This window comes from Carcharodon carcharias, chromosome 15 (genome assembly GCF_017639515.1).
Source record: "Carcharodon carcharias isolate sCarCar2 chromosome 15, sCarCar2.pri, whole genome shotgun sequence".
In the NCBI taxonomy this organism is placed as follows: domain Eukaryota; kingdom Metazoa; phylum Chordata; class Chondrichthyes; order Lamniformes; family Lamnidae; genus Carcharodon; species Carcharodon carcharias.
In genome coordinates, this window is record NC_054481.1 from 69,999,606 (window position 1) to 70,025,158 (window position 25,553).

The 25,553-nt window shown below is 42.6% G+C and overlaps 1 protein-coding gene across 1 annotated transcript in view; it reads right to left on the reverse strand.

The window, feature by feature from the left end:
* LOC121287955 overlaps window positions 1–25,553 on the reverse strand; it is a 387,185-nt gene that overhangs the window by 79,111 nt on the left and 282,521 nt on the right. Inside the window, exons 50-61 of the mRNA XM_041206118.1 lie at window positions 24,149–24,315; window positions 22,229–22,341; window positions 19,434–19,512; window positions 18,134–18,271; window positions 15,462–15,624; window positions 15,140–15,261; window positions 11,487–11,627; window positions 9,449–9,562; window positions 4,671–4,799; window positions 3,171–3,332; window positions 1,568–1,732; window positions 1,009–1,174 (exon numbers count right to left, since the gene is read on the reverse strand). Of these exons, the coding sequence (XP_041062052.1) occupies window positions 1,009–1,174; window positions 1,568–1,732; window positions 3,171–3,332; window positions 4,671–4,799; window positions 9,449–9,562; window positions 11,487–11,627; window positions 15,140–15,261; window positions 15,462–15,624; window positions 18,134–18,271; window positions 19,434–19,512; window positions 22,229–22,341; window positions 24,149–24,315 (1,659 nt within the window). The remainder of the gene's footprint in view (window positions 1–1,008; window positions 1,175–1,567; window positions 1,733–3,170; window positions 3,333–4,670; window positions 4,800–9,448; window positions 9,563–11,486; window positions 11,628–15,139; window positions 15,262–15,461; window positions 15,625–18,133; window positions 18,272–19,433; window positions 19,513–22,228; window positions 22,342–24,148; window positions 24,316–25,553) is intronic.

The following is a 25,553-nucleotide window of genomic DNA, read 5'->3' on the forward strand; positions in this document are numbered from 1 at the left end:
TTCTTGGCCTCAAAAAATAACTTCAAGAGTCTTTGCTGGGCCTGTTTGGCTCTATTATTCATGGAGCTGAGCAGCGCGTGCATGGTCCAATTATTCCAGCCTAAATTGGCAACTGGGACCTGAGGAATTCTTGTTTCATGAAAGACAAAGGGTTACAGGTCGGGGTATTGGCGGGGGGTGGGGCTACTGAGCCCCAATCACTTTGCAGTAGGCCAATTTTGTACAACAGGTCTCAGCCAAAATAATTTGCTCACTGAACTTTTAAATTTCTGATCTCAACTGTGTTGCTATTTTAGGTGCCATAAATGACAAATTGGCATCAGAAAATGTTGCTCTGCTAAGTTGGGTTATGGGGGGTAGGCAGGAAAAGTGGAGTTAGGGCCATAATTAGATCAGCAATGAACTTATTGAATGCCACAGCAAGCTTGAGGGGCCAAATGGCCTACTCTTGCTCCTATTTCTTACGGCCTTATGCCCTTTGTTCTTATGGATGTAGAACCACTCCCAATCTCTGCACCATGCCACACGAAATAAATGCACGTTCTCCACTTGATCTCCTCAAGCCAATGAGTGGCAGCTACTTCATAATATTTTATCAAATGGTAAAATTAAATATTTGATTAGATCTATTCATTAGTAATCCTTACCATTTGGAATGCAGGAAAGAGGAGCAGGAGTAGCCCATTCGGCCTGCTAGATCTTGGCTGATCTTCTACCTCAGGGCCATTTTCCTGCACCGTCCCCGTAGCCTTGATGCCTTTATTATCTAAAAATCTGTTGATCTCTGTCATGAACATACTCAATAATTGAGCCTCCCCAGCCCTCTGTGGTACAGAATTCCAAAGATTCACCACCCACTGAGTGAAGGAATTCCTTTTCATCTCAGTCCTAAATGATCTGTCCTTTATTTAGAGACTGTGTTGCTTGGTTCTAGACCACCCCCCCCTCCAAACCAGAGGGAACATCCTTCCTGAATCTACCCTGTCGAGCCTTGCAAGAATTTTGTACCATTAGTGTATCCAGTATAGTACTGCTGACATCCCTTCTCGTGTGTGCTGGCTAGTTTTATTGCCTCTCTGTAATCGATCTTCCCCTCTAGTACGATTCTTCTCTTGAGGGCGGAGGCAGTGTACTTTCCCAGCAGGCCTAGATGACTGGCTTCAGAAGCCTTCCACTGTGAAGGAAGCAAAAAAATCAATATTTCCAGTTTTTGTATTTTAATTTTGGAATCAAAAAGTGCATCTAAAGTTATAACAAGACATATGGATTTTAAAAATCAAATGGTTCAGTGTACAATCACATGTTAATTTGATGCCACAGCAGGCATGGACCTTGAAAACGTTAACTAGTTTTATCATGTATGAACTTAGAAAAAAATAGCATTGCCGTATTGGGTTGTCAAATACTATTCAGTGATAAAATACTTGTGCAATAGCTGATATACAAACATATATACAAACATTATGAATTAGGAGCATGAGTGGGCCTACTCGGCCCCTTCAGCCTGACACCAGACAAATGTCAAATGTAACACATCCTTTCACAAAACCACAGTGAACTCAATTACCTGCATATCAAGGGAGTAGTTCTTCATGTCCGCCTGTCCACCATTCCTCAGTGACATTCCCAACACCATGTCATGTTTCTCATCACTGGAAAGACTGACTCGGGTTTGGGATGACAGAATGACTTCTCCTTTATTTCGCTGATGTTTTCCTGACAGTTTGATAGACTGTAAACACAGTTGGAGCTTTTCATTACAATGTTACCTCAAGTATTTTCTTGTTCTTTTCATCCTGTTCTCTGTGTTAGATTCTCCTTTCTCATCTGCTCCCCTGAATTTTTGCTAACATTGAATCCATTTTGGAGGGAGGGTCCTGGATTCTAACACTCCATCCATAAGGCTATAGATGAGCCTGTAGAGTGGCCATTTTACCAGTAGTGATGTGAGCCAGTCCCAGTACTACCTTTGTTCTTTGATCGCGGTGGTGGGACTGTCCAATGCTGGCAATCCCAACATGGCCATATCCTGGAGCCCAGTAAGGATTAAATCCCAATCAGTCTGCTGATAAGGCTCCCGGCCCCTGGAAGGGGAATTTCCTGCATGAGTTTCTCCTGTAGGGCAGAGGTCCTTTCTCTGATTGCAATTTAACGCTTCCCCCACCTAGGTGCGGACTGGAGGTGGAGGGAGGGACATATAAATCAGGCAGGTAGGCTGGGTAGGGGGGGAGGGGTGGGCGTGCCCAATTTCCTCCCAATTTCTCCAAAGTAAATCTGGGGTGGGAAGAGTCGAGGGTGGCCTTCACATCTGTAGGCCAACTGAGGCTCTTGAGGGTCAGCTAAAGGTATCATTGCAACACAACTGGTATTCAAACAATGGCGGGCAGGAGCCAAGCCATGGAGGCAAGCTGCCAGGTAAACCCTGGCGGGCAGGCCTGTGGAATGGTGGATTGATCCCTACCTCTCAGGGCCCTCACTACCCCCGATGCCGGAATCTCCCTAATTGGCCCTGCAACCCCACCCCATTTACGTGCATCCTGGAGATCCAGCGGCGATCCCCATCCTTGGGCCTGCCGCAGTACTAGCAGTGCCACCAGATGGTCCAGCAGTGACACTGCTGGTACTGGAGAGCTGCCGGCCAATCAGATTGGCTGGCAACTCTCTAGGGTAGGACTCCCTCCCAAGCTGTTGGGGTGGGGGTTGGGGATAGACGGGTGGTGGAGGTCCCGCTCTGGATCAATTAAGGCCGCAGTAAGCGTATTATTGCTGGGGTTTTCCATTGCCGCTGTGCTGGCGGTTGTTATAGTTGGGGGCGCAGGGGGGGTGCGGTCTCCCATCCCCTCATAAAATCTACCCTATTAACTCAGCTCAAACTGGAGATTGAACTTGCTATGCCTGTGGTTTCTGTGATACATTTAGTCCAAGCTTAACCAGCTGAGATGCTACCGTTTACTTTCATAACATGCTGACCCAATGTTCTTGGTTCTCAGTTTTTCAGGTTGATCCCACAACTTAAACTGCCTAGTTTTTCAGATTGTAATACTGATGCTAACGAGGTTTAAAAGGAATGAAATTAAAATCTAGGCCAATCGGTCTTTGTAAAAAGTCCCGCTGGATGAGTATAGACAAAACAAAAAATAATATCTAAAATAAAACAAAACAATCCACACATTTGACATGTTACAGAAGGCCACTTTCAGGTAATGGTTCAGCTGGTCACGATAATCAGTTTGGATCCTCCCAAGAATGCCCTGCCTTCCACAAGATGACTGGATAACATTTGAGAAAGTGACAGCAATCCAGATATTGTCTGGCCTCATCGGTCTGTTATTCTGCAGAAAGTGGAAAACAAATTTCAAACGGCTGCGTTCCATTGTGATTTGTCATTTATCTATAAAATATCCTCTCCAGGATCCTTAGTACTGCGCAGTTTCTTTCTGAGGGATTGTTGGTGAGTGAGACACAGATTAGCTGTGAGATCAGCCATGATCGTAATTATTGGTGGGGCAGGCTCGAGGGGCTGAATTGCCAACTTCTGCTTCTAGTTCTTATATTCTTATTAGATCTAGACCGTTGCACATTCGTGTTATCTTTGAGATACAAGATGAGGTGCCCATGGAAGGGACCATAAAATAAGTAAATCTTACCTAAGTATGACAAATATCTTTGGGAGCTGACTCCTCAACTGCTTGTCTGTAAAGCAGGTTAGCCACTACTATATTACTGTGGTGACTACATAAAGAGATAAATGTTTTAAGACATCAGTGAGAATTATGGAATATTAAAATACCACTGAAAAAAGGCATTTTGTCAAAGCTTTTCATCTTGCAATCATCAGGACAATTGCAAGAATACCAATGTCAGGAGAAGCAACAACTTTATGGCTGGTTCATTCCTCAGGGCAATGCCTTGATCAATCAGAGTCAAGCTGCCTAGTTTAAAATTTCAAACAATGCTTGGCAGTTAACTGTCAGTCACCATTAACTGGTGCATTCTTTATGACAACGTCTCTACCAATCAGTGTCCACTTGCCAACTGATCAGGACTCTCTTCTCATACAGTGTAAAGTTGTTGCTTCCCCTGACCTTGGTATTCTTGTGATTGTCCTGATGAGTGCAAGATGAAAAGCTTCGACAAAATGTCTATTTTTTGTAGCTATACTCAAGTTCTGTACTACCAAACGACTATTAATATTAAAATAATCATGACAGGTTTGATGAGGGTGAAATTTGTCTTGTGTGTTAGTGCACTGCTAACCCATTTTAGACTCCACTTGATGGTCACTACCATTCACTTCATGTGTAATATGGACTGTTTGTGTGCTACTGTCCATTTTACGGTACTTCACAAGATGAATCTCACTTCCAATAGCTATAGTAGCCCTGTAAATAATCATGCAATATCATCTTACTTCTTATAACATTATCAATATTCGCTGATATTATTCAAATCACAGAAAGCCTAGTGGATATTTTGCATTCAGAGGCAGAATTATATTTTGAATAGCAACTTTCAGCACAAAAGAATAAAATTCCTGAGGTGTACAACTTTGACACAAAATTAGGCTCAAGTTATAAAGCAGGGGACTTGACTACACAAAGGACACTAACACTGCATACTTTCATCACAAATTAACAGATTAGCTTGCTTGTTGAAATACTTATCTTTACCTGATACTCAAAGCTCTGGTTGATCTTCTTGTCATCCCAATGCAGTTCCACACTCTCAGTAAAAGAGTTTTGAGTATGTTTGGCAGATCCACAGCCGTGCAGAGACTGTATCAGAAGCAAAGGCTGCAGCTGGATAAACACAACAGTGCTTCAGTAAAATAGCTGTGCATGGAATTTGCCTCAGTTACGGCAATAAAACCAAACCACTATTGGACAATGTTCTCACCTCACTATTTTAGTTACTATTTGCCATCATTCTATGGTCTTACTCACCAGATCAGCTCGAAAATTGAACTGGAGGATGTGAGGTTCATGGGACAGAACCTATTATATATTCAGCCAGAGACATTCAGAATTAGAACTGTACCTGCTGGAGCCTTCTTTATCATTATTCTCCCTACCAGGCTCTCTCTGCTGGTACATGTGTGTATCGTAGCCTCAAGTGGGCAAAATGCACAATGCAATTTTCAATACACTGCAGAAGATGTTTGAATTTTCCTGTGTCAGTTGATTGTTGTGCTAAGGACAAGGAGGCAACTGCGAAGGAACTTCACAAAGGGTCATGGACTGTGGTTGGTACAGAATAGGCAATCATAGGCCACAATTTCAATTTGAATGATGGCAGTAGGAAAAAAGGACAGAGATTCAAACTGATAAAGGCAAATTTAGCACCAATAGTAGAAAGTTTATATTCACACAAAGCATGGTGAACATTTGGAATGGTAGGGTGACGTAGGCCTAAATCATGGGGAAAAAATAAAGAAACAGCCAGATAAATTGATGTGGAACTGTAATTCCTTTTCTGGGATGAATGAGCTTGGATCCACAGCTGGATTTCCGCAAGTATGAGGGATTACAGACTGCACACGAGTGGTGCTGAGAGCTCCAGCAGCATTCATAAACTGAAAGGGATTTCACTCTGTGTGCAGCTGGTTTGTGATCACAGCAATCGAATCCTGTAGGTGTGCTCGCTTCCCTCTGAGTTCTCGTGACTCGTGCATTCTCAGTCACTCCCAGGTCAAACCCAGGGTAATGCTCTGGGAACCCAGGTTTAAATCCCACCATGGTAGTTGGTGAAATTTGAATTCAATAAAAATCTGGAATTAAAATTCTGATGATGACCACAAAAATATTGCCACTTGTTGTAAAAACCCAACTGCTTCACTAATGTCCTTTAGGGAAGGAAGTCTGTTGTCTTTCCTCACCATATGTATTATGCCAACTAATTAATCCCCACCATCTGAAGCCATTGGCAACAATATCCAACATTTCACTCACAATTTGCACAATCATGAGATGTATCCAGGTTGCAGCTAACCCTGACTATAATCATTATCTGGCTAATCTCTTTAGGCCTTTAAATTCTTAGTCACGTCATCCAATGTAAAACACTCATTGCTTTACTGCCATTTAACAACAAAAATGTAGAATATGTAAAATTAAATAAAAAATGTCCTGTAATTTCTAATGAATCTGGATTGGGTGAGAAAGGAATCAAACAAGTTTCAACACAAAGGCTATTGCGTCCATCAAATGAATGAGTAATTAATAATTGGCACCAAATTGTAACACTGAACCATAAAGTTCTGTCAATCTGGGCTAAATTCAACTCTTGCTTCATTGTTTATCCCACTTCAGTTCCATGACAAATTCTGATCAAAAGGTCAACACAGCTGTGGAGAGCTATTCTTGCTGTTCTAATAGATTGCACAAATGCTTGGATTCTCATTCCTATATCACGCAACGCCTCTGATTAATGGGGGTGCTATAACTTGAATTTTATATATCGCATCTTTCAAGACCTCCTGATGTTCCAGAGCACTTCACAGGCAGTGAGGTGTCTTTAAAGTGTACACACTGCTACAGAGTAGGAAACACAATTTAGATGCAAGTAAGCATCATTGTGGTTTATCTTCATCTGTGGTATTTTGATTTCAAAAACCTCTACTGAATGTGGTCTGCAAAATTTGGTAGGATCAAACCCGCCATACAAAGTGGGTTTAACATCACTTGCCTGAAACCTTAGTTGTTATTCTGCCTTTAATGATCCACATTTGTCCACTCCTCTATTACCCAGTTCCTCCAGTCTGCTGGAAATTTTACTGCTAAAAATGTATATTTCTATTTTATTTCCCTAAAACTAAAATAGATTTCAATGTCATAGGGGTGAATTTTATGGGTGGGGGGCAGTATTGCTCATGAACTCACCAACTTTAAAAATGGTTGCTGCATGGCAATAATACACTGCAAGTGGCCTTAAAAGCTCAGCATGGGACTTCTGCCCCTCAGTGGAAGTCCCGCCCTTGAGAGCTGTAGTGGGCACTACTGGGACTGGAAGCTGCCCCACGAAAAAGACAGCATGGATACCGGACTCAGATAGGTCTGGGTTTTTGGATGGGGAGGGAATCAGCCACCCTTGGGATGGGTGGGCGGAGGTGGTTGGGCTTTGGAGGCCGGGTGGGGTGGTGCCATCTTAGGGGAGCAGCAGACTACAATAATCTGTGAGACATGGGGGAGGTGGTGGCGCAGTAGCATTGCCACTGGACTAGTAATCCAGAAACTCAGGGTAATGGGGACCTGGGTTTAAATCTCACCATGGTAGTTGGTGAAATTTGAATTCAATAAAAATCTGAAATTAAAATTCTGATGATGACCACAAAAACATTGCCACTTGTTGTAAAAACCCAACTGCTTCACTAATGTCCTTTAGGGAAGGAAATCTGCTGTTCTTGCCTGGTCTCGTCTACCTGTGACTCCGGACCCACACCAATGTGGTTGACCCTTAAATGCCCTCAGAACGAGGGCAATTCGGGATGGGCAGTAAAAGCTGCCTAGCTAGAGACGTTCATATCCCATGAACGAATAAAAAAACCTCTCTGTGGCACGTATTGCAGAATTCTGCCTGAACGGTCCAGGCAGTGGAACCTCATTTTCAGCAGTCCAATTGTCTGTTCTATTATTATCCTTGTAGAGGCATGGGCGGCATTTTGTCTCTTCTCTGCTGGGCTTTGTGGGTTCCGCACAGGTGTCATGAGCCAGGTCTTCTGAGGATCCCCCTGTTACCGAGGAGCTGACCCTGCAGTTACACAAGGGGAGCGAAAAGCTGTGGTACCTGAGAATGCACGAGTCACGAGAGCTGAGGGAAGTGAGCACACCTACAGGATCCGATTGCTGTGATCACAAACCAGCTGCACACAGAGTGAAATCCCTTTCAGTTTATGAATGCTGCTGGAGCTCTCTGCACCACTCATGTGCAGTCTGTGATCCCTCATACTTGGGGAAATCCAGCTGTGGAGTCCAATCCAGCTGCTCTGGCTGCCCTGGATCTCAGGGTCTATAGCGAATCCCACAAAATCATCAGGCCTTTTGAACATGGCACTGATAAATTCCCATATGCATGTGTGTGAGGGTGACTGGGAGATGCCACACATGTCCTCTGTGGAGCCCAGCTGGAGTGACTCATTGGTACAGAAATTCAAGGCTGCGGTGTCTTTCAAGGCTACTATTCCACTGGGCCGCTGATCTTCCTGCAGGTACTGACAGAGGTCAGTGACTGACTGCCGTGGCATGTTCAGTTGCCTTTGACATGGCCTTTCTGACATACTGCACGTGTAGTATATTTGGTTATACACCATTGCTCGGCATCGCACTGGCCCCTGGTTGACAGCACCCCGAGCTGCCTGACCCTCTGCTGCCGCCTCTAGTTGTCCTTCTGGCCATTGCTCCCTTGGTCCTGGGCCACCCACCGCATGTTCCTCTCCTCACCTGCAACAGCAGCGAAAAGCACTGGGAGCACAAGACTCATCCCATCTGCAACAACTCAGCCTCCTCTCTTCTTGTTCAACAAAGTTCCTCATACAAGAAAGCTGCTTCTACTCAATCCAAATCTACCAGGAAGACTGCCTCACATGCTGCACACCACCTTTAACCACTCGTGAATCTGAAGGCATGTGGTCCTCATTTGCCACTGACTTAATCGCAAAGATACCATTTAATCTGGTGACCATGTGTTTTAACGAGTATGCACTGACATGCTAATGCATTAAAAAAATGGTTCTCACCACAGGAACCAAGATCCGCCTTTAATCTGTCGCTAGCTTAATTCCCAATTTTCATCCTGCCATCGGGAAGCTGATATTTCACCTCTCGTACAATCAAGTGTCCCCGTCCGCCTCATTTCCAGCTCCTGCGAGCAGCATTACATTCTGCCTATAGGTCTGAAAGAGGTTCCAGACATACAGTGGAGTTTTGCGAGGTTGGGAATTAGAAAGGTGAATGAGTCGGTGAATCATGGCACTTGGGGACATTTTGCTTCACAAATGTATATTTTATTAGAATACTTATCCTTTGGTGTTCTCTATGACTGAATTGACCTTGCAGAGCAATTCTATTCCATTACAAGATATTCTGGAATTTGGATGTAGTTGTGTATTTAACAGTAATTTTCAGATGATCAGTGCAATCCAGTCTGACATGATTATTGGGCAATGGCTTATCCTCTCCAAAAATATTTTATTTCTTCTAAAAAAGAAATCTTGAATAGCAATAGAAATATAGACGATTATCTGATGTCGTGGGTAACATTTTTGGAAGTACAGTCCAGTTCTGTTAACTCATTGTGGTGACCCCATATCATAGAATCACACAGTGCAGAAGAGGCCCTTTGGCCCATTGAGTCTGCACCGACATATAATATGGGAAACGCCAAAAGAGAAAGGGAGAGTCCCATTTCTGTTAACACTATACAGGGTATCGGTATAATGGTGGAAAAGGAATACCTGGCCTGAGGAAAAGTCCACACATGTGTCCAATGCTGTTAAGTTGCTTTCCAATTTGTATTCCAATGTAAATTTAAGATCAATGGGTTGGCCTCCATTCCAGGCAACATGGGCCTAGAGATTAAACAAATCTTAGTCAGACTTCATATTGTTCCAATGTACATGAGATTACAGTTCATATTAAACACAGTTGATGTTCCAAGTCACTCTGTGGTGTTCATTACAATAGCCTAGTCTGAATTTTAATCAGTTTGATTTGGACCTGGGTGATAATGTGGGACCACTGCTGATCATAATACAGGCCCACCTCCCAGTTTGTTATACTCTATGTTGAATTAAAAGTAAAATCCTAAGCTTTTTTATAAAAATATCTAAACTGGACCAGTCTTCCCTTTAGAAACAAAGGGGAACACTGGCCAGGAAAGACCGACAGAGTACAGAGCAAAAACGCTTTCAAATTGGAATGACTGTTGCATCAAGAGCAGATAGGATGACAATAACCCTGATAGGAGGAGAATCGTGCTGGGGAGACAAAGTTTGGACCAAGTGAGCACAGGTGGTATGTATATGGCTGACTTTAAGTCTGTTACACTTTCTGCCTTATTACTTGTGCAGAGTGACATTAGAAAAATCAGTAGCTCAAAAGCAACTCAAAATGAATGAGGAATGCCAGACATTTAACGACCTCACCAATCTATCATTTTTCATGTGGATATAACAATCAGATTTTACATTGCACAGTACCATCAACCTGCCACCTTTAAAATTCACGAAACAGAAAAGATACACAGATCAACTTTTCAGCAGAGGAATGATTTTGGGCTGGTTTCTCAATGCGCCGAGGTCCACACTCTGCTGGAGAAAATGTCAGAGGCGAGCTTGTCCCCATTCCAGCAGATTGCCCCACTGGGATCTTGGGGAGGAAGTCCTGCCTCTGGGAGCTGCTGGCTAATCAAATGGCCAGCAGCTCTGTAGTCTCAGCAGCGCCACTGGCATTACAGGCCACTGCTGGGACTGCATCCAGTTCCAAGCAGCAAGAGGCCATGGAGTCGGTGTTAAAGTGGGAAGGATCTTGCTGGAGTCAAGCTGATATTCCCCAGCGAGGGTGGGGGCAAGAGGTTTACAGGGCCGGGATGGATGGGGCAGGGATTTTAAATCCCATGGCAGCGGGAAGAGCGTATGAGGCCCTTAAGTAGACTCCTGACAGCTTCCTGCTGCTGGTAAAATTGTGGCGGGGGCAGGGGGTAGGCAGCAGGCAGGATGCCCATGGCATTTACAGGACCCCCTGGAGAGTTGCAAAATCCAGCCCTTTCTTTAGAAACTATTTTAAAATGTTATTAACTAATAATATATGTACTGACAATACAAATGGAGTATCCATCTTTTAGTAACTGAATAAATAACTCTTTTTGAAGTGAAATATTTGATTCTAAACATTCAATATTGTGAGGGATGTAACAATGTTAAGATAAATAATTCGCTTTAGGATTACAGAAAATACACCACACATTTTTTATTCCATGTCACAGGGTCTCACTACGTAGTGAAATCTCTGTGCTGAGTCAGTCTGTGCTCCAGTGATTATTTTCTTTTGGCCACTCTGACACAATGTTTTATAATTATATTCTGTAAAAACAATCTTCAATGAAGTAATACAAATAAAAATCATCTGATTTTAAAGGCTGGCTCCAAAGACTTAGGTTGTTCTTGGCAATGTGCCTTCTGATACATTCCAATCAGACAAAAGTTCAAAAGATTTTACGCAATTTCCACTATCGTTCATGTAAAAATATCAAATAGCTTAGTTGGGGGAGGGGGGATCAGAAAACTGGCTGGCAAGAGTCTTGCCTCAGAGCATTATTTAGTGCGTTAAGTATGGAATTGTATTGCTGCCACTAGTACAGATGTCTGTGGACTGGAGCAGCCTCCTCTTTAATCATAAAAGGCCAAGTGGTCAAGAAGGGATGGTGGGGAATTTATATATATATAAAAAATCAGTGATAACTCTCCCCTTCCCTCTCTGGTTCATTATTCCAACCTTTTGATTGTATTTCTTTTCTTTTCTTTCAGAGAGACATTGTAGTTCAAACTTTTTCAAGGTGAGTTGGAATGGGTGCTGAAGGTTGGCTCTGCTTTCCAGTCGATCATTATCCAAGTTCAGAGAGACTAAAAGAACCACCTATTCAAAGGAAACATTTTTAAAAAATATAACTGATCATTTAAAAAGCTCCACTAAATATTACTCTCCTGATATCTATTGCTACCACAAACTTTTGTGTTAACTCTTGAATGGGATTTAATCTAGAAGTAGAATTACTGGTAAAAGAAATGGTAAATGCCAAGGAGAATCTGGGAAGTGGCTTCCAAACACCAATTCGGTTGGGTTGGATTTTCCCCAAAGTCATTAAAATGGATATATTTTTGACAGTTTGAGAATGGTCCTTACCAGTAGCTCCTAGAGAACTGTTTTACACAACGCCAGATTTTATCTTTAAGCAGAGAGTGGTTAGGATCTGGAATACACTGTCTGAGAATGTAGTGGAGGCAGATTCACTCGCCAGCCTCAAAAGGGAATTAAATAAGCACCTGAAGAGAGAAAATTTGACAGGCAACAGGAAAAGGGTAGGGAAATGGGACTAACTGGGCTGGACTTTTCCAATGGGTAGGCTTTAAAAATGATGGCCGGGACCTGAATCTGAGAGCCAGCCCCCCATTCCCAGCGTGATTAATTTTCAGCGGAGCAGGATAAGTGAAGGGGTCGCAAGACCACACGTTGATGTCCTGGCATTGCTGGCATCATTGTGGAAGTGGGTATTTCAGGCATTTTGCCACTTCGATGGAGTCAGAGTGATTTTGGAAAGTGATTTAAACCAGCTCATAGGTGACATGAATCATTAGCGAACCATGGTTTGTGGTCAGGAGCTGTATAAAAGTTCAGTACAAAAGGTGTTATCCACTTCACATGGCATAATGAACCTAAGTTATAACCTAAGTTATATATGTTTTTAAGGCAGTGAGTGATGATAGTATTTGTTTAATGCTCTCTTGCCTTTACAAAATAACGTGGTGCCAGGTTGTTACTTCTGACATCTGACAAGTGAATGAACAGCATTATGAAAGTAGAAAAGCCTTCAGATGCATTAAAGTACATTATCCATTGGATAAGGCATTATTCTGCATTGTACTATAGTGAGACATCCATATCTGAAGATGTGAAATGTACCCATTGCTTTGATAATTTCCTTGAAATTCAACTCAACTATCTGTTTGGTTGTTTCAATGATCTGACAGATGGCTGAGTTTTCACTATCTTCGACATTCAGCTCAGTCATCTGTTTGGCTGTTTCAAAGCTTTGACAGGTGGCTGAGCTTCTGGCTGTGTTCAAAGGCTTTAATAGATTCAGCTCAAGTGGGGTTGTTAATACTGTTGTTCGATGGAACCCATTCTGAATGCTCAGCTGACTTCAAGCCCACTAATGGAGCAGTATTCAATGGATATTACAGAGGTCTCATCCGCTGACTAGATAGCCAGAAAGAGCCCTGTATTACCTCTTTTAGGGAAGGCCCACTGCATCATGTGCTTCTCAGACACCTGACAGGCCAGAAGTGGGCCATCTCCAAAGATCAAGAACCGTGGGGCAGAGGTCCTGTCTGCTGGGAGTTGCCAACCAGAAGCTGGCAGTTCTATTGAAAGGCAGCACCACGGGGGAGGTATGATATCCACCTGAGACCTAGTATCGTCATTGGACTTCAGGCCATAGGTGAATGAAGGAGGAGTTGCAGAGTGGAAGTAGCGAGGGAGGGAAGTGAGGGGGATCAGCAGCAAGGGCAGTGGGTTGGCGTATTGTGGGTCCCTCACTTCCTGGTGTGCCTTGCAATCTGGCACTGAGCGCCTTTGAATGAGGCCCCCCCCCCCCCAACAACCACCCCCCAACCTCCCCCCACCGGAAACCCCCCAAGCAACTGCACATAGGTTTGCTTGTTGTACTCTTGTACTCCCTGCATGGCGAGCCCCCCATCCTCTGCTAGATTCTGGAGGATGAGAGGGGTTGTGGGGGGGGTATGAAGCGGTGATGTGGTTTTGGGGATATGGGCGGTTGAGCGGGGTTGGGAATGAGGGTTAGGAGGCCTCACATTCATCTCCAGAACTGGGCCGATGCCTCAGCGAATGGTGGTGGGCCTTCAACCTGGGCACCTCAGCATCAACCTGTCTCTGTCTCCACCAGAAGTGGTAGGTTTGACTTCAGCCCATCCACATTTTCCCACCATGAAGATAGCATTGGCAGGAACTGCCAGTTAGAAAATGGGATTGTGACATCAGCGAATCTCCCAAAGTGCACCTCCATGATGAAAGTCTGGCCCATTGAGTTGCTCTTGCAAAAAGTGACACAAGATCCAAATGGCCTCCTCTGTGCTGTAACCATTCTATGATGAAGTCAACGAAAGAAAATTTGAGCATTGTGTAAAATAAGCTGATGGTTCACTGGTTTGTGAACAAGACTAAATTGACCTGCCTTTGAATTTGGGAACCAAGCTAAGATTTCTAAACACAAATAGTCAAATTGAAGCAACAAAAACTCCAGTGTCAAATATTTAATGCTGAGATTCTGATCTAGAACACTTTGGGGTGTTGAGGATGTTGGGACATGGTGAAGCTAGGGCAGGATAGGACAAGGACCAACTTGTGGTTTTAATCTAAATCATGTTGTTATCACACTACATCATCCCTCTTGATCGAATGGAGTTCATATCGATCACACAAAGCTCCTCCCCTCAGCAAGCATGACTGTGCTTGGTCTCCTAATTCTTTAAGCATTCCACCATTACTACCCATTTCAAATTCTTCCAAGTAGAAATAAAGGAAAAGTCAGATACCTTTTGTGGAAGGTCATAAGAACCCGAGAACCTTTTTGTAATGTTTGACTTTAACAAAAAAATTGAAATGTGGGATCCAGCCCAAGGAAGGTCAGAGGCTGTGAATTCTGTAGCAAGTAACTCACCTCCTGACTCCCCAAAGTCTGTTCGCCGTCCACAAGGCAAAAGTCAGGAGTGTGATGGAATACTCCCCACTTGCCTGGATGAGTGCAGCTCCAACAACACTCAAGAAGCTCAACACCATCCAGAACAAAGCAGACTGCTTGATTGGCACCCCATTCACCACCTTCAACATTCACTCCCTCCACCACCAATGCACAGTGGCAGCAGTATGTATGTATCTACAAGATGCATTGCTGCAACTCAGCAAAGCTTCTTCGACAGCACATTCCAAACCCTTGACCTCTACCACCTAAAGGGACAAGGGCAGCAGATGCATGGGAACACCATCACCTGCAAGTTCCCCTCCATGTCACACACCATCCTGACTTCGAATTATGTCGCCATTCCTTTATTGCCGCTGGGTCAAAAACCTGGAACTCCCTCCATAACAGCACTGTAGGTGTACCTACACCACATTGACTGCAGCGGTTCAAGAAGGCAGCTCACCACTACCTTCTCAAAGGCAATTAGGGATAGGCAATAAATGCTGGCCTAGCCAGCGATGCTCATATCCCATGAATAAATAAAACAAAAGGCTGAATTTTGGCCATAAATTCCTAGGAATAATTTTTTTGTAAACACAGCAAATCTCATAAGTCACTGTTTCCATCTTATTATCAGTCACAATAAAGCATCCATGTGTAACAAGCAAACCTGATCCTTGTAGTCCCAGTTAATTACAATGTCATCCTGGTGACTGAAGAGAGAATGAGAAAGGCTCATTCTGAGCTGCAACTGCTGAGGCAATGGGATGGCAAACGGATGGAAAAAGTTCACTACAAAAGAATAACAAAGTCTTGTTATCTTGTTTGAAATGTAGAATATAAATTAATAAATTATTAAATAAATTGAACTTTGTTAAATTTAAAAATAATTTGTAATACGTCTGCTGGACTAATGGTCAAAACGTTCAGGTTGGAAGATTAAAATGTACAATTCCATATTTTTTTCCCAAATCCCACAAATTAGATTTTACCACGAGTTTCATGGCGCCCAAATATCTTTGGGAAAGATCCACTGTAGCTTCCCAAAAAACCCAGTTCTTTGTCTTCCCACGTGGCATTGTGACTGAGCATGTATGTCCGGCCAATCTTCTGATAAACCGTATTACAGACCAGCTGTTTAGGAATGGCTTTCAACTGTAAAGGCAAAACGAATACAGGTCATTAAAAAGTAATTGTGTATCTGCTATTATTGGAAGGAAACAGGAGACCAGTGCAGTGCAGTTATCAAAGAACAAAATTCTTGGCTTAAATTAAGAGGCAAGCGTTGAGTAACCCAGACCATCTGTTAGTGTAAATGTCGTAAATCTGCTCCCAGTAGATCTGAATATACTGGAAAGGACAGAAGTCTCTAAGGACCTGACACTCATTTTCTAAAAAATATGCGAGAGGGGGAACTGCTAGCAAAATAGCAGGAGGGTATGTTTTTAAAACATTCTACTCCTGTGAAAAATTGGCGTTCGTAGCAACAAAGAAATATCAGCCAATCATACTGCATGTTTTAACATCTCTCACTAAGCCACTCAACCAATATAAATCAAAACTCTGATAATCTAGCTGTGTAGTGAGCAATCAACGTGCAGGATGTTTAAGAACAACAAGGATGGTTGTAACCCCAGCCGTAGCTGGGCAGTTTGTCCAGGTTACCTAGGATAGTTCCTGATTTTCACCTACTTAACAGGGCAGGTGACAAGGTCACTCAAGCAGAGCTGGAGGAGCCATTCTTCACACATACATGTTATATTTTATATATTTTAACTTGGTGCCTTGAGTAGAAAATCAGTGAGTTTACCATCAGGCAAGGCAGTGGCAAACCCCCCACAGAAAGGCCCCAGCACCAGATGGGCAGTCTCCTGGCTGCAACAGCTGGAACGTGGCTGATGGGATTTAAATGAATCATCAGGCTTCATTTCTGGAGCAGTGAGTGATCTTCCTTCCCGCACCACTGCATACGTGCCACAAACCAGCCTCGCATTAATATCAGGGCCAAAGAAAATTCTGGCTCAGTGACCACACAGGAAAAACTCTTATAAATGTTGAAATGAGGCACTGTAAACATTTGGTGGCTGAGAGAGTATGTGACAACGCAATGGAAGGTACATGTAGCGGAACACATCACCTTGATGGTGAACAGTAAGTTAAAAAGGGAACAAATTACATTACTGAAAGGCTGTACCAGCAGAGGCCTGAATGTCACTGTAAAGTTATAGGACAGGACAACTGCAATCACATACATACAAAATTAAAAGCTGTACTGACACAGGGAAATCACCCCACACATAGTTGGCTGTGTAGAAGTTCACCCTCATTATCCTGGTGGTGGTGGTTGGTGTGTTGTTGATGATGTTCTACACTATCTTCCTTTTGGGGATCCAGACTTTGCAACTGTTACTTATTTAAGTCAATTCTGAACCAGCTGTCCATAGGAATACTGTACACCATGGGGTACATTACTGTAACTTTGACTACCTTCTTGGGGGCATATCTCTGCTTGCCCACCCCAACACTTGACTCACACTGCTTACTCTATTGCCTTGATGTCTATTTTCTGAGGCTGACTGTGCATTATTGAAGCCATTCTCTGTGATGGAATGTGGGGATTATACAGAGGTATCAGCTCTAAGGTAGTACCACGTTAGTGTGCCCAGGGTAGATTCTGACTCTATGATAGTGTAGGATGGCAGGTAGTGTGCAGGATCTTGGTCATCCCCTTGCTTTGGAGGTGGGGTGGGGCCTGGAAAGTATTGTAAATCTTCGTTGGGATAGCTCCGTGATGCTGTCTCTCCTTTGGGTGAATTTCCTAGAGGTGGGGGCGACCACGGGAATCAGCAGCCCGCTCCACAGAGACGGGCAGCCAATCGATCCAATTAAGGCCCGAATAAAGGGCCATTATCCCAAGCTGACTGAAGATTCCTGGTATTGGATAGGCCTCCTCTCAAACCCCTGACGTGTAATGCTGCAACAACAATCATCCCTTTGGAGTGGTTCCCCTTCCACAATGGTGGCCCTATGGGCCATCTTTTTTAAACATATTCCATGGCCATCCCTGGAGGCTTCCATTTTGGGGCACTCTTGTGCTTACCAACCTGCCTCAGCAGTGCCCACTTGGAATGGGGCTGTTGGTCAGCCTGTGCTCCCAATGGGCCTGCCATGTTGTAGTCGCTCCCGCCATCCCTAAATGGATGGTGAATGGGGAGGCAGCTTGTAAATTGGTTGCCTCCCACGCAGACAGCAGACACTAATGGGGCCAGGACCTGGAAATGGTTCCAACCCTCAATTATTTTCTGGGGTGATTCCATCCAGCAAGTCAGCAGTCAGTTTTACATTTCTCCAATGGACATCAATGATAATAACGCTTGTGAGATATCTAAACTGGGCTGCCGACCAGTTATCGCCCAATCAACACTATTTCACAAAGTTAAAATCTATCCCCTGGTGTGGAGCTGGATAGGAAGGTAGCTTGGATAATCAGGCAAAGACATTGGTATGTTCTTAGAAAAAGTAAAAGAAATAGGATGAAATGTACAACTATTAATCACATAAATAAAATCAACATCATGCTAATTAAATCACAAAATATCAGTTGTGATACTGTACTGTTAAAAGAACACAGACATATCGTGTTAAATCAAATGATGGGACAAACCTGTGCGAATGTGTGGGTCATCTCGAAGATTTCACTATAACCAGAACCTCCAATAGTTAAAATGGTGAAAGCATTCAGTTTATTCTCATCCAACATGATGTTGAATGTTCCGTTTATCATATGTGCAGAGTAATTAACCTACAAAGAAAAGGTTGCCAGCATTAGTAATGAAATTTAAATTAGGTTATGTTTATTTTATTTGTATTGTTTTGTAATTTAATGGAATGTTAAAATGTATATAATAAAGTACATAGGCTACTTTAATACATTACATGTATCTATCCACAAAAAACAAATATATGTACACCATAAATGCTCAATACAAAGTTCAGGCACATAAAGCTGTGCTTGTAGTTTCTTTAATTAAAAAAAACTCTACAGATTGTAGTTATGGCTTATTAAGCTGCACTTGTGCTTTTGATGACTGATTGTAGAAAATAATTTATCAGTACAAGTTTACAGTAACCTGCCAGAAATTACTGGCAATATACAGAAAGCATGGTAATATATTTGTCCTGTCCTCGATCCTCTGTCAAATCTCTCTTCCTGGACTCGTGAGCTGACAGTGACCCAGGATAGTTAAGTCTCCTCTTACACTGACAATGCTGTACACATACGATAGGAAGTTCATGGTGTGGTAGGATTGTAAATCAATGGGACAGGGCCCCGTTCTCCATGCCACAAAATCTCTCAAGGGCAATTAGAAAGAATGAGAGCAGAACTGTGCCAGGATATTAAAAAAAACACATACAATGTTTACAGAAGTGGTAGAAAATGACTCAAGTAGAAATGTTCAAGGAACTGTAAAGTTCTAATCACTGTCAGTGTGTGAACACAGTTCAACTGGGCCAAGTAGCACTGCTATCGTGCACAATAAATTAAAAAGTGCACTCCATTTTGGGAGGGGTCCAATATTTTCTGTTGCAGCCCAAGACTTACTCCTGTAAACGTAATTCTGGTTCATGGCTTGCACAAGCCCAAGAAAAGCACTTTGACTTATATTGGTGAATTTGACCAAAGGAATTAATGAGACAAAAAAAAATACTTAGGCTTCTCAGTACGAAATGTCTGACATGTTGGAGAAAGGTCGTCTTCAGCTTGGTTGGAGATCTTCATGCACCCACCCACCTGACTTCCCATTCGATTGAAACTGAAATTCCGCTAAGGGATATAATGGGTGCCTGGTGCCCAATTTCCCATGTCCTTCCTGTGCCCATTGCTTTCAACACAAGGTGAAATGTGTTTGTTAAAAGAATTTTACACTGTTTTACTTCGGTGACTTCAAAATGGTAGATATCACCTTTGTTGCAATTTCTACTGCTGCAGGAAGGTAACGGAGGGCAGGGATATTCTGTAAAACTATCAGCTGCAACTCTTTGCTGTAAAGGGAAGTAGAAAGAAACCAAACCATCAGTTAACTAAACAAAAACATTGTAAAAGTTAGCAAGGACAGTGAAACACACAGATAAATTATATCACAAGTATTGAAGGAAAATCTCATTTTTCAAAGTAATAATACTAGCAGAAAATCACTGTATGGTAGCATCATGGTTTTGGTATTGAATAATAATCCAGAGGTCATGAGTTCATTATCCTGCCATGGCAAGTTATGAAACTGAATTTAAGAAATCCGATCATTTGTTGGCTAGCGCCAGGAAATGACAGTGAAAAGCTGCTGGGTTGCTGGAAAACCTAATTGGTTCACTAATGTCCAACAGAGAGAAGCCAGGGAACTACAGGTCAGTGAGTCTCACGTCAGTGGTAGGGAAACTATTGGAGAAAATTCTGAAGGAGAGAGTCTATCTCCACTTGGAGAGGCAAGGTTTGATCAGGGATAGTCAGCATGGCTTTGTCAGAGGGAGGTTATACCTAATAAATTTTATTGAACTTTTTGAGGAGGTGACCAGGTGTGTAGATGAGGGTGGTGCAGTTGGTTTAGTTTATATGGATTTCAACAAAGCCTTTGACAAGGTCCCACATGGGAGACTTATAAAGAAGGCAAATGCACATGGGATACAGGGTAATTTGATAAGGAGGATTCAAAATTGGCTTAGCTGTGCAAGACAGAGGGTGATGACAGAAGGCTGCTTTCGTGACTGGAAGCCTGTGTCCAGTGGTGTACCACAGGGATCTGTGCTGGGTCCCCTATTATTCGTCATTTATATAAACAATATAGATGACTATATGGGGAGTAGGAATAGTAAGTTTGCGGATGACACAAAGATTGGCCGGGTGGTTAACAGTGAGGTTGAGTGTCTTGGGCTACAGGAAGATATAGATGGGATGGTCAAATGGGCAGATAAGTGGCAGATGGAATTTAACCCTGAAAAGTGTGAGATGATGCACTTTAGAAGGAGTAATTTGACAAGGAAGTATTCAATGAATGGCACGACATTAGGAAGTTCTGAGGAACAAAGAGACCTTGGCGTGTGTGTATCCACAGATCTCTGAAGGCGGAGGGGCATGTTACTGGGGTGGTGAAAAAGGCATATGGGACACTTGCCTTTATCAATTGAGGCACTGATTATAAAAGTAGCGAGATCATGTTGGAATTGTATAGAACCTTGGTGAGGCCACAGCTGGAGTACTGTGTGCAGTTCTGGTCGCCACATTATGGGAAGGATGTGGTTGCGCTGGAGGGGGTGCAGAGGAGATTCACCAGGACATTGCCTGGGATGAAATATTTAAGTTATGAAGAGAGGTTGGATAGACTTGGGTTGTTTTCGTTGGAGCAGAGAAGACTGAGGGGTGACCTGATCAAAGTGTACAAGCTTATGAGGGGCATGGACAGGGTGGATAGGGAACAGCTGTTCCCCTTAGTTGAAGGGTCAGTCACGAGGGGACACAAGTTTAAGGTTTAAGGGGGATGTGAGGAAAAACATTTTTACTCAGAGGGTGGTGACAGTCTGGAATGCGCTGCCTGGGAGGGTGGTGGAGGGGGGTTGCCTCACATCCTTTAAAAAGTACCTGGATGAGCACTTGGCATGTCATAACATTCAAGGCTAGGGCCAAGTGCTGGTAAATGGGAGTAGGTAGGTAGGTCAGGTGTTTCTCAGGTGTTGGTGCAGACTTGATGGGCCGAAGGGCCTCTTCTGCACTGTGTGATTCTGTGGTTCCACCCCTATCTGATCTGGCATGACTCCAGTCACACCCTATATGGTTGATTCCTAATATTTCAAGAAAACTACAGACGGACAAAAAATAAAAACAAATAAATTATCCAACACTAAATGATTTTTAAAATTTATTCTTTCAAGGGATGTGGGCATTGCAGACAAGGCCAGCTTTCGTTGCCCATCCATAATTTCCCTTGAACTGAGTAGTTTGCTTGGCCATTTCAGAAAGCAGTTAAGAGTCAACCCACATTGCTGTGGGTCTGGAATCACATGTAGGCCAGACCAGGTAAGGATGGTAGATTTCCTTCTCTAAAGAGACAGCAGAGAGTCAGAAGGGCTTTTTAAAAAAATGACAATTGATGATCGTCACATGACTGAGACTAGCTTCCTATTCCAGCGAATTTAAATTCTACCAGCTGCCTTGGTGGGATTTGAACCCATGTCCCCAGAGCATTAGCCTGGGCCCTGGATTACTAGTCCAGTGACATTATCACTACGCCACCATCTCCCCCAAATAAATTTCATTCTTAGTAATATTGCCCAGCCTCCTTTAGCGATATTTTTTAATAGAATTGTAAGGAATCATGGAATGGTTTCAGTACAGAAGGCCATTCAGCCTGTCAAACCATGGCAGCTCTCTGCAAGAACAATTTAACTAGCCCCACTCCCCCATTTTTTCACCGATCTCTGCAAAATGTTTGCCCTTCAGGTGATTATCCAATTGCCTTTTGGAAGAAAATATGGCTCTAATTGTATTCTATATTCAGTGATTATAGCAAATATTCAGAATCTGAGTAATCATTGTGTGTTGAATGGTCTTTAGAGTGTAAGAGAAGGCACATTTTCAATTATCGGATATTTGTTCAACCGAGGTTTTTAAACTGAAATAACATTGGCTAATTACAGTATAAAGGTTTTTATTAACTTATCTAGGATTCCTTGATCTCTTTTAGATTACTGCTAACATTGTTCCTCTTACTTATAATGTTGATTTCTTCCCTCCACAAGTAGGATCACATTGGCAACCGGCTCATACTTTAGCTTCAATGATGCATCCACGTCAGTGTCTTTGAGCATACCATAGCAATCAACCTGAGTAAATGATGGCATAACAACATAGGTACAATGTTAGGATTGGATGCAGTTTCTGAAATATTTGTTCGGCAGTGGTAGAGTTAAGCCCATTCAAACTCAGGGAACCAAACTCTTACCAAGTGTTATTTTTACGAATGCACAGTTATATATTTGTCACTTTACAGAACAAACAGTGCACATAATACATTGTCCACCCACAACCACTATACAGAGTGCCATATCTGCTTTGCAATTGCTTTTAGCAGCATTATCCTGCCTCTCCATTTCTTCATGTCTTTAGAAGCCACTACTTTGTCAAAAACAAACTGTAAAATGCAAAAACATATTAATCTGCTGGTGTAAGTGAACTATCATATTTTTCCTGATATTACTGTGGGATATTTTACAGCAGGTTTATGTTGGTGTATGTGTGCGTGTGGCTAATTTAATTAAACTAGAGATGATTAGACCGCAAGGCTTAAGTTATCAAAGAAGTGAGGTGTAAAACAGGCGTTTGAAATGGAGATGAGTAAAGCTAGAGTGAGGTCTCAGCAGATTCAGTGTGAATGAAATCTGCATTTTTAGATAAGTGGAGACGTGTTTGATTTTCAAAAGGACATGGAAAATGTTTACAACTGGCAAGATAAATAAGGCAAAGTGGTTATGTTTATTTTTCCCAAAAGTACTGGCCATAATGATAACATGAAAGATTTTTATATTCTGGGCAAAGTAACTTCTAAAGGCAAGTTGAAACAATGGGATTTACAAATCAAAAGGGATAAAATATATTTAAAGAAGGATGGAAGGCTATGCAAGGCCTGGCCATGTGTGACCTAAAAGGTGACTGTGTGAAACAGACTTGGGGGGGGGGAAAAACCTGTCGCCACCTTGCAGAAGTTTGCTGTTCCAGTAGCCAAAGTTTTGTTAAAAGCCTTCGGAAGTCTATGTCCAACAGGTGCTTGTGTTAAAACTGCTGGATGACTTGATAAATTTGGAATGTATTTGGACTGTTGCCTTAAAGGGGGTGTGTACTTGGGGGGTTTGGTTAAGTAGAAATTTTGGGAACTGTTATAACTGTGTAACTGTAATCTTATGTGAGTTTAAGATTTTTTCCTTCTTTTGTTAATAAATGTTTTAATTTAATCTTTAAAGTCTCCAAAGGTGGTAGTGGGCTCGTTACTTCTGACTTCAGTGTGCAAGCCTTCTCATAATAAACACAAATTGCAAAATCATGGTGATAGCATGGCCAAGTTTCCCTTGTGGATTTGATCAGCCTGGCAAATACCACCTGCCCCTATTGTAATACCTGAAATCCCTCAGGGTTTCTGTTGGTTTCCTATCACTGCTAACCAGCAGGACATTTGTGAAATTTCAGGGATATTGTGCGGTTTCTGGGAGCTTCCTCATTGCCTTGTAACTTCTGTCAAGGAAAATTCTTGAAAAAGGCAATTAAAAATAAATCGTTCAGCTTGATGTCCTTCCTCAGCGGGCTAATGGGGCCGTATGTAGAGTCGGGTTGTGGCCTGGGAAAATCACCCCTAGGCAGAAAGCTACTGGTGTTTCCAGCTCTCATGGGCTGGTGTATGTCCATTGCTTGTGTCCACTTGCCCCATGCAAGTAAGGTGCTGACACACTCCAGTGCTGGAGGAGCTTAAGCAGCACAATCCTGGCTTAACTCTCGAGATTGCACCCCATCTATGTTCAGGCACATTGTCTCTTTAATATTGTTGTTTGGAAACAGTATGACAAACTAATTTTAAAATTAGTCTCTAGAAATGATTATTAACAAGTAAGAATTTACAATGAAATATTTCCCAGCAGTTACCTTGATACTGAAGGGCACTCCAAGCTTCTTGATGAAGAGGATCGTATGCTGAACTTCAATATTAAATTCAATGACAGCACCCATTGTAAATCGTCTGGAGGCATCCAAAATTAACTTCATATTCTTGGAATCATATTGAATGTCGAACATCGAGCTAATTTTGGTGTCTGAGAATCAAAAGGGTGGCACAAAGCAATATGAATTGGCAAAACTGTGGACTTCACACATTATAACTTCAAAATTGTTATTGACAATAATCCTTTGTATGAAAATCTGATATTTTAGTAGATTTGTTAACTCATGTAAAATAAATGGGTCTACACTGGTGTTTTAATAGCAGAGAGGAGCATTGTACAATTGTATCTAAATGTTTGCCCATCAGTATCAGCAATGGTCATTCCTAGGCTTCTACACAGCATAGTACGTGGGTCTACATTGATTAGAACTAAAGTTTAAATCACATGCTTTGAGAAGGTTGCGTTTTGTTCTGCTACTGATGGCAGTCATTTTTCTATGTCTGTTTGCTTTATTTCCAAAGCAGTACGAAAACCTTTTCAATTAGATTTTGGAAATGCTGTGCCAATTCTATGAGGGATGTTAATGCTGGGGAATGAAATCGTTTTTAATTCAAGCACCCAAACCTTGATTTTAACTCGGGATGAGTTAAGAGACTAAGTCAGGTGGCAAACCTCGTCCTGGGAGATTTTACTGCCTGGTCATAATCGACATAGGCCCAGTCAGTCGCCCATCTGAGACTGGTGCATTACAGCCACAAGGTGCCAGTGGAGGCACATCGGGAGGCAGCAGGAAGCACTCCTGCTCCTCCTGATCCACAAGAAGTACTGTAAAGTCACTTATTGTTTCCCTGAAGCTGTCCATTTGAGCTGCCTGGTTTCCAGAGGCCTGGAAAACCCAGGCAGCCAGGGTTAAACCTGTAAGGCAGGTTAAATGTGAGGCTTCCAGCCTCATTATACTATTTAAATGATCAACCCGCCCCTCTATCCCGCCTTTGTTAATCCCAGAAATGAGCTGGTTGAAAGTTGGTTGGAGGGAGGTTGGGTTTGAGATTTTGAACATTTCTATATCTCACCCAGCCCCAACCCACACATCCTTCCAGGCTGAAATTTACCCTTGGTTGTAACAATGCATCACGACCCCCAACCTCAGAAGAGCACACGCTATCAATACAATTCTTATACTACTCTGCGTCCATTTTGAATGAGAATCACAATTAATGTTTAATTAGGAGTCATTTTGTGCTATGGAACCATGTCTAATAGAAAAAGTGTTGATGCTGCCCAAATTAATTCTGCATTAAATCTTACAGCAGATAAACAATAGAGATTGGGCTGGCAGGACATGAAAATGTGTCCCATAACTGAAATACCTGCAAGTTGGAAACAGA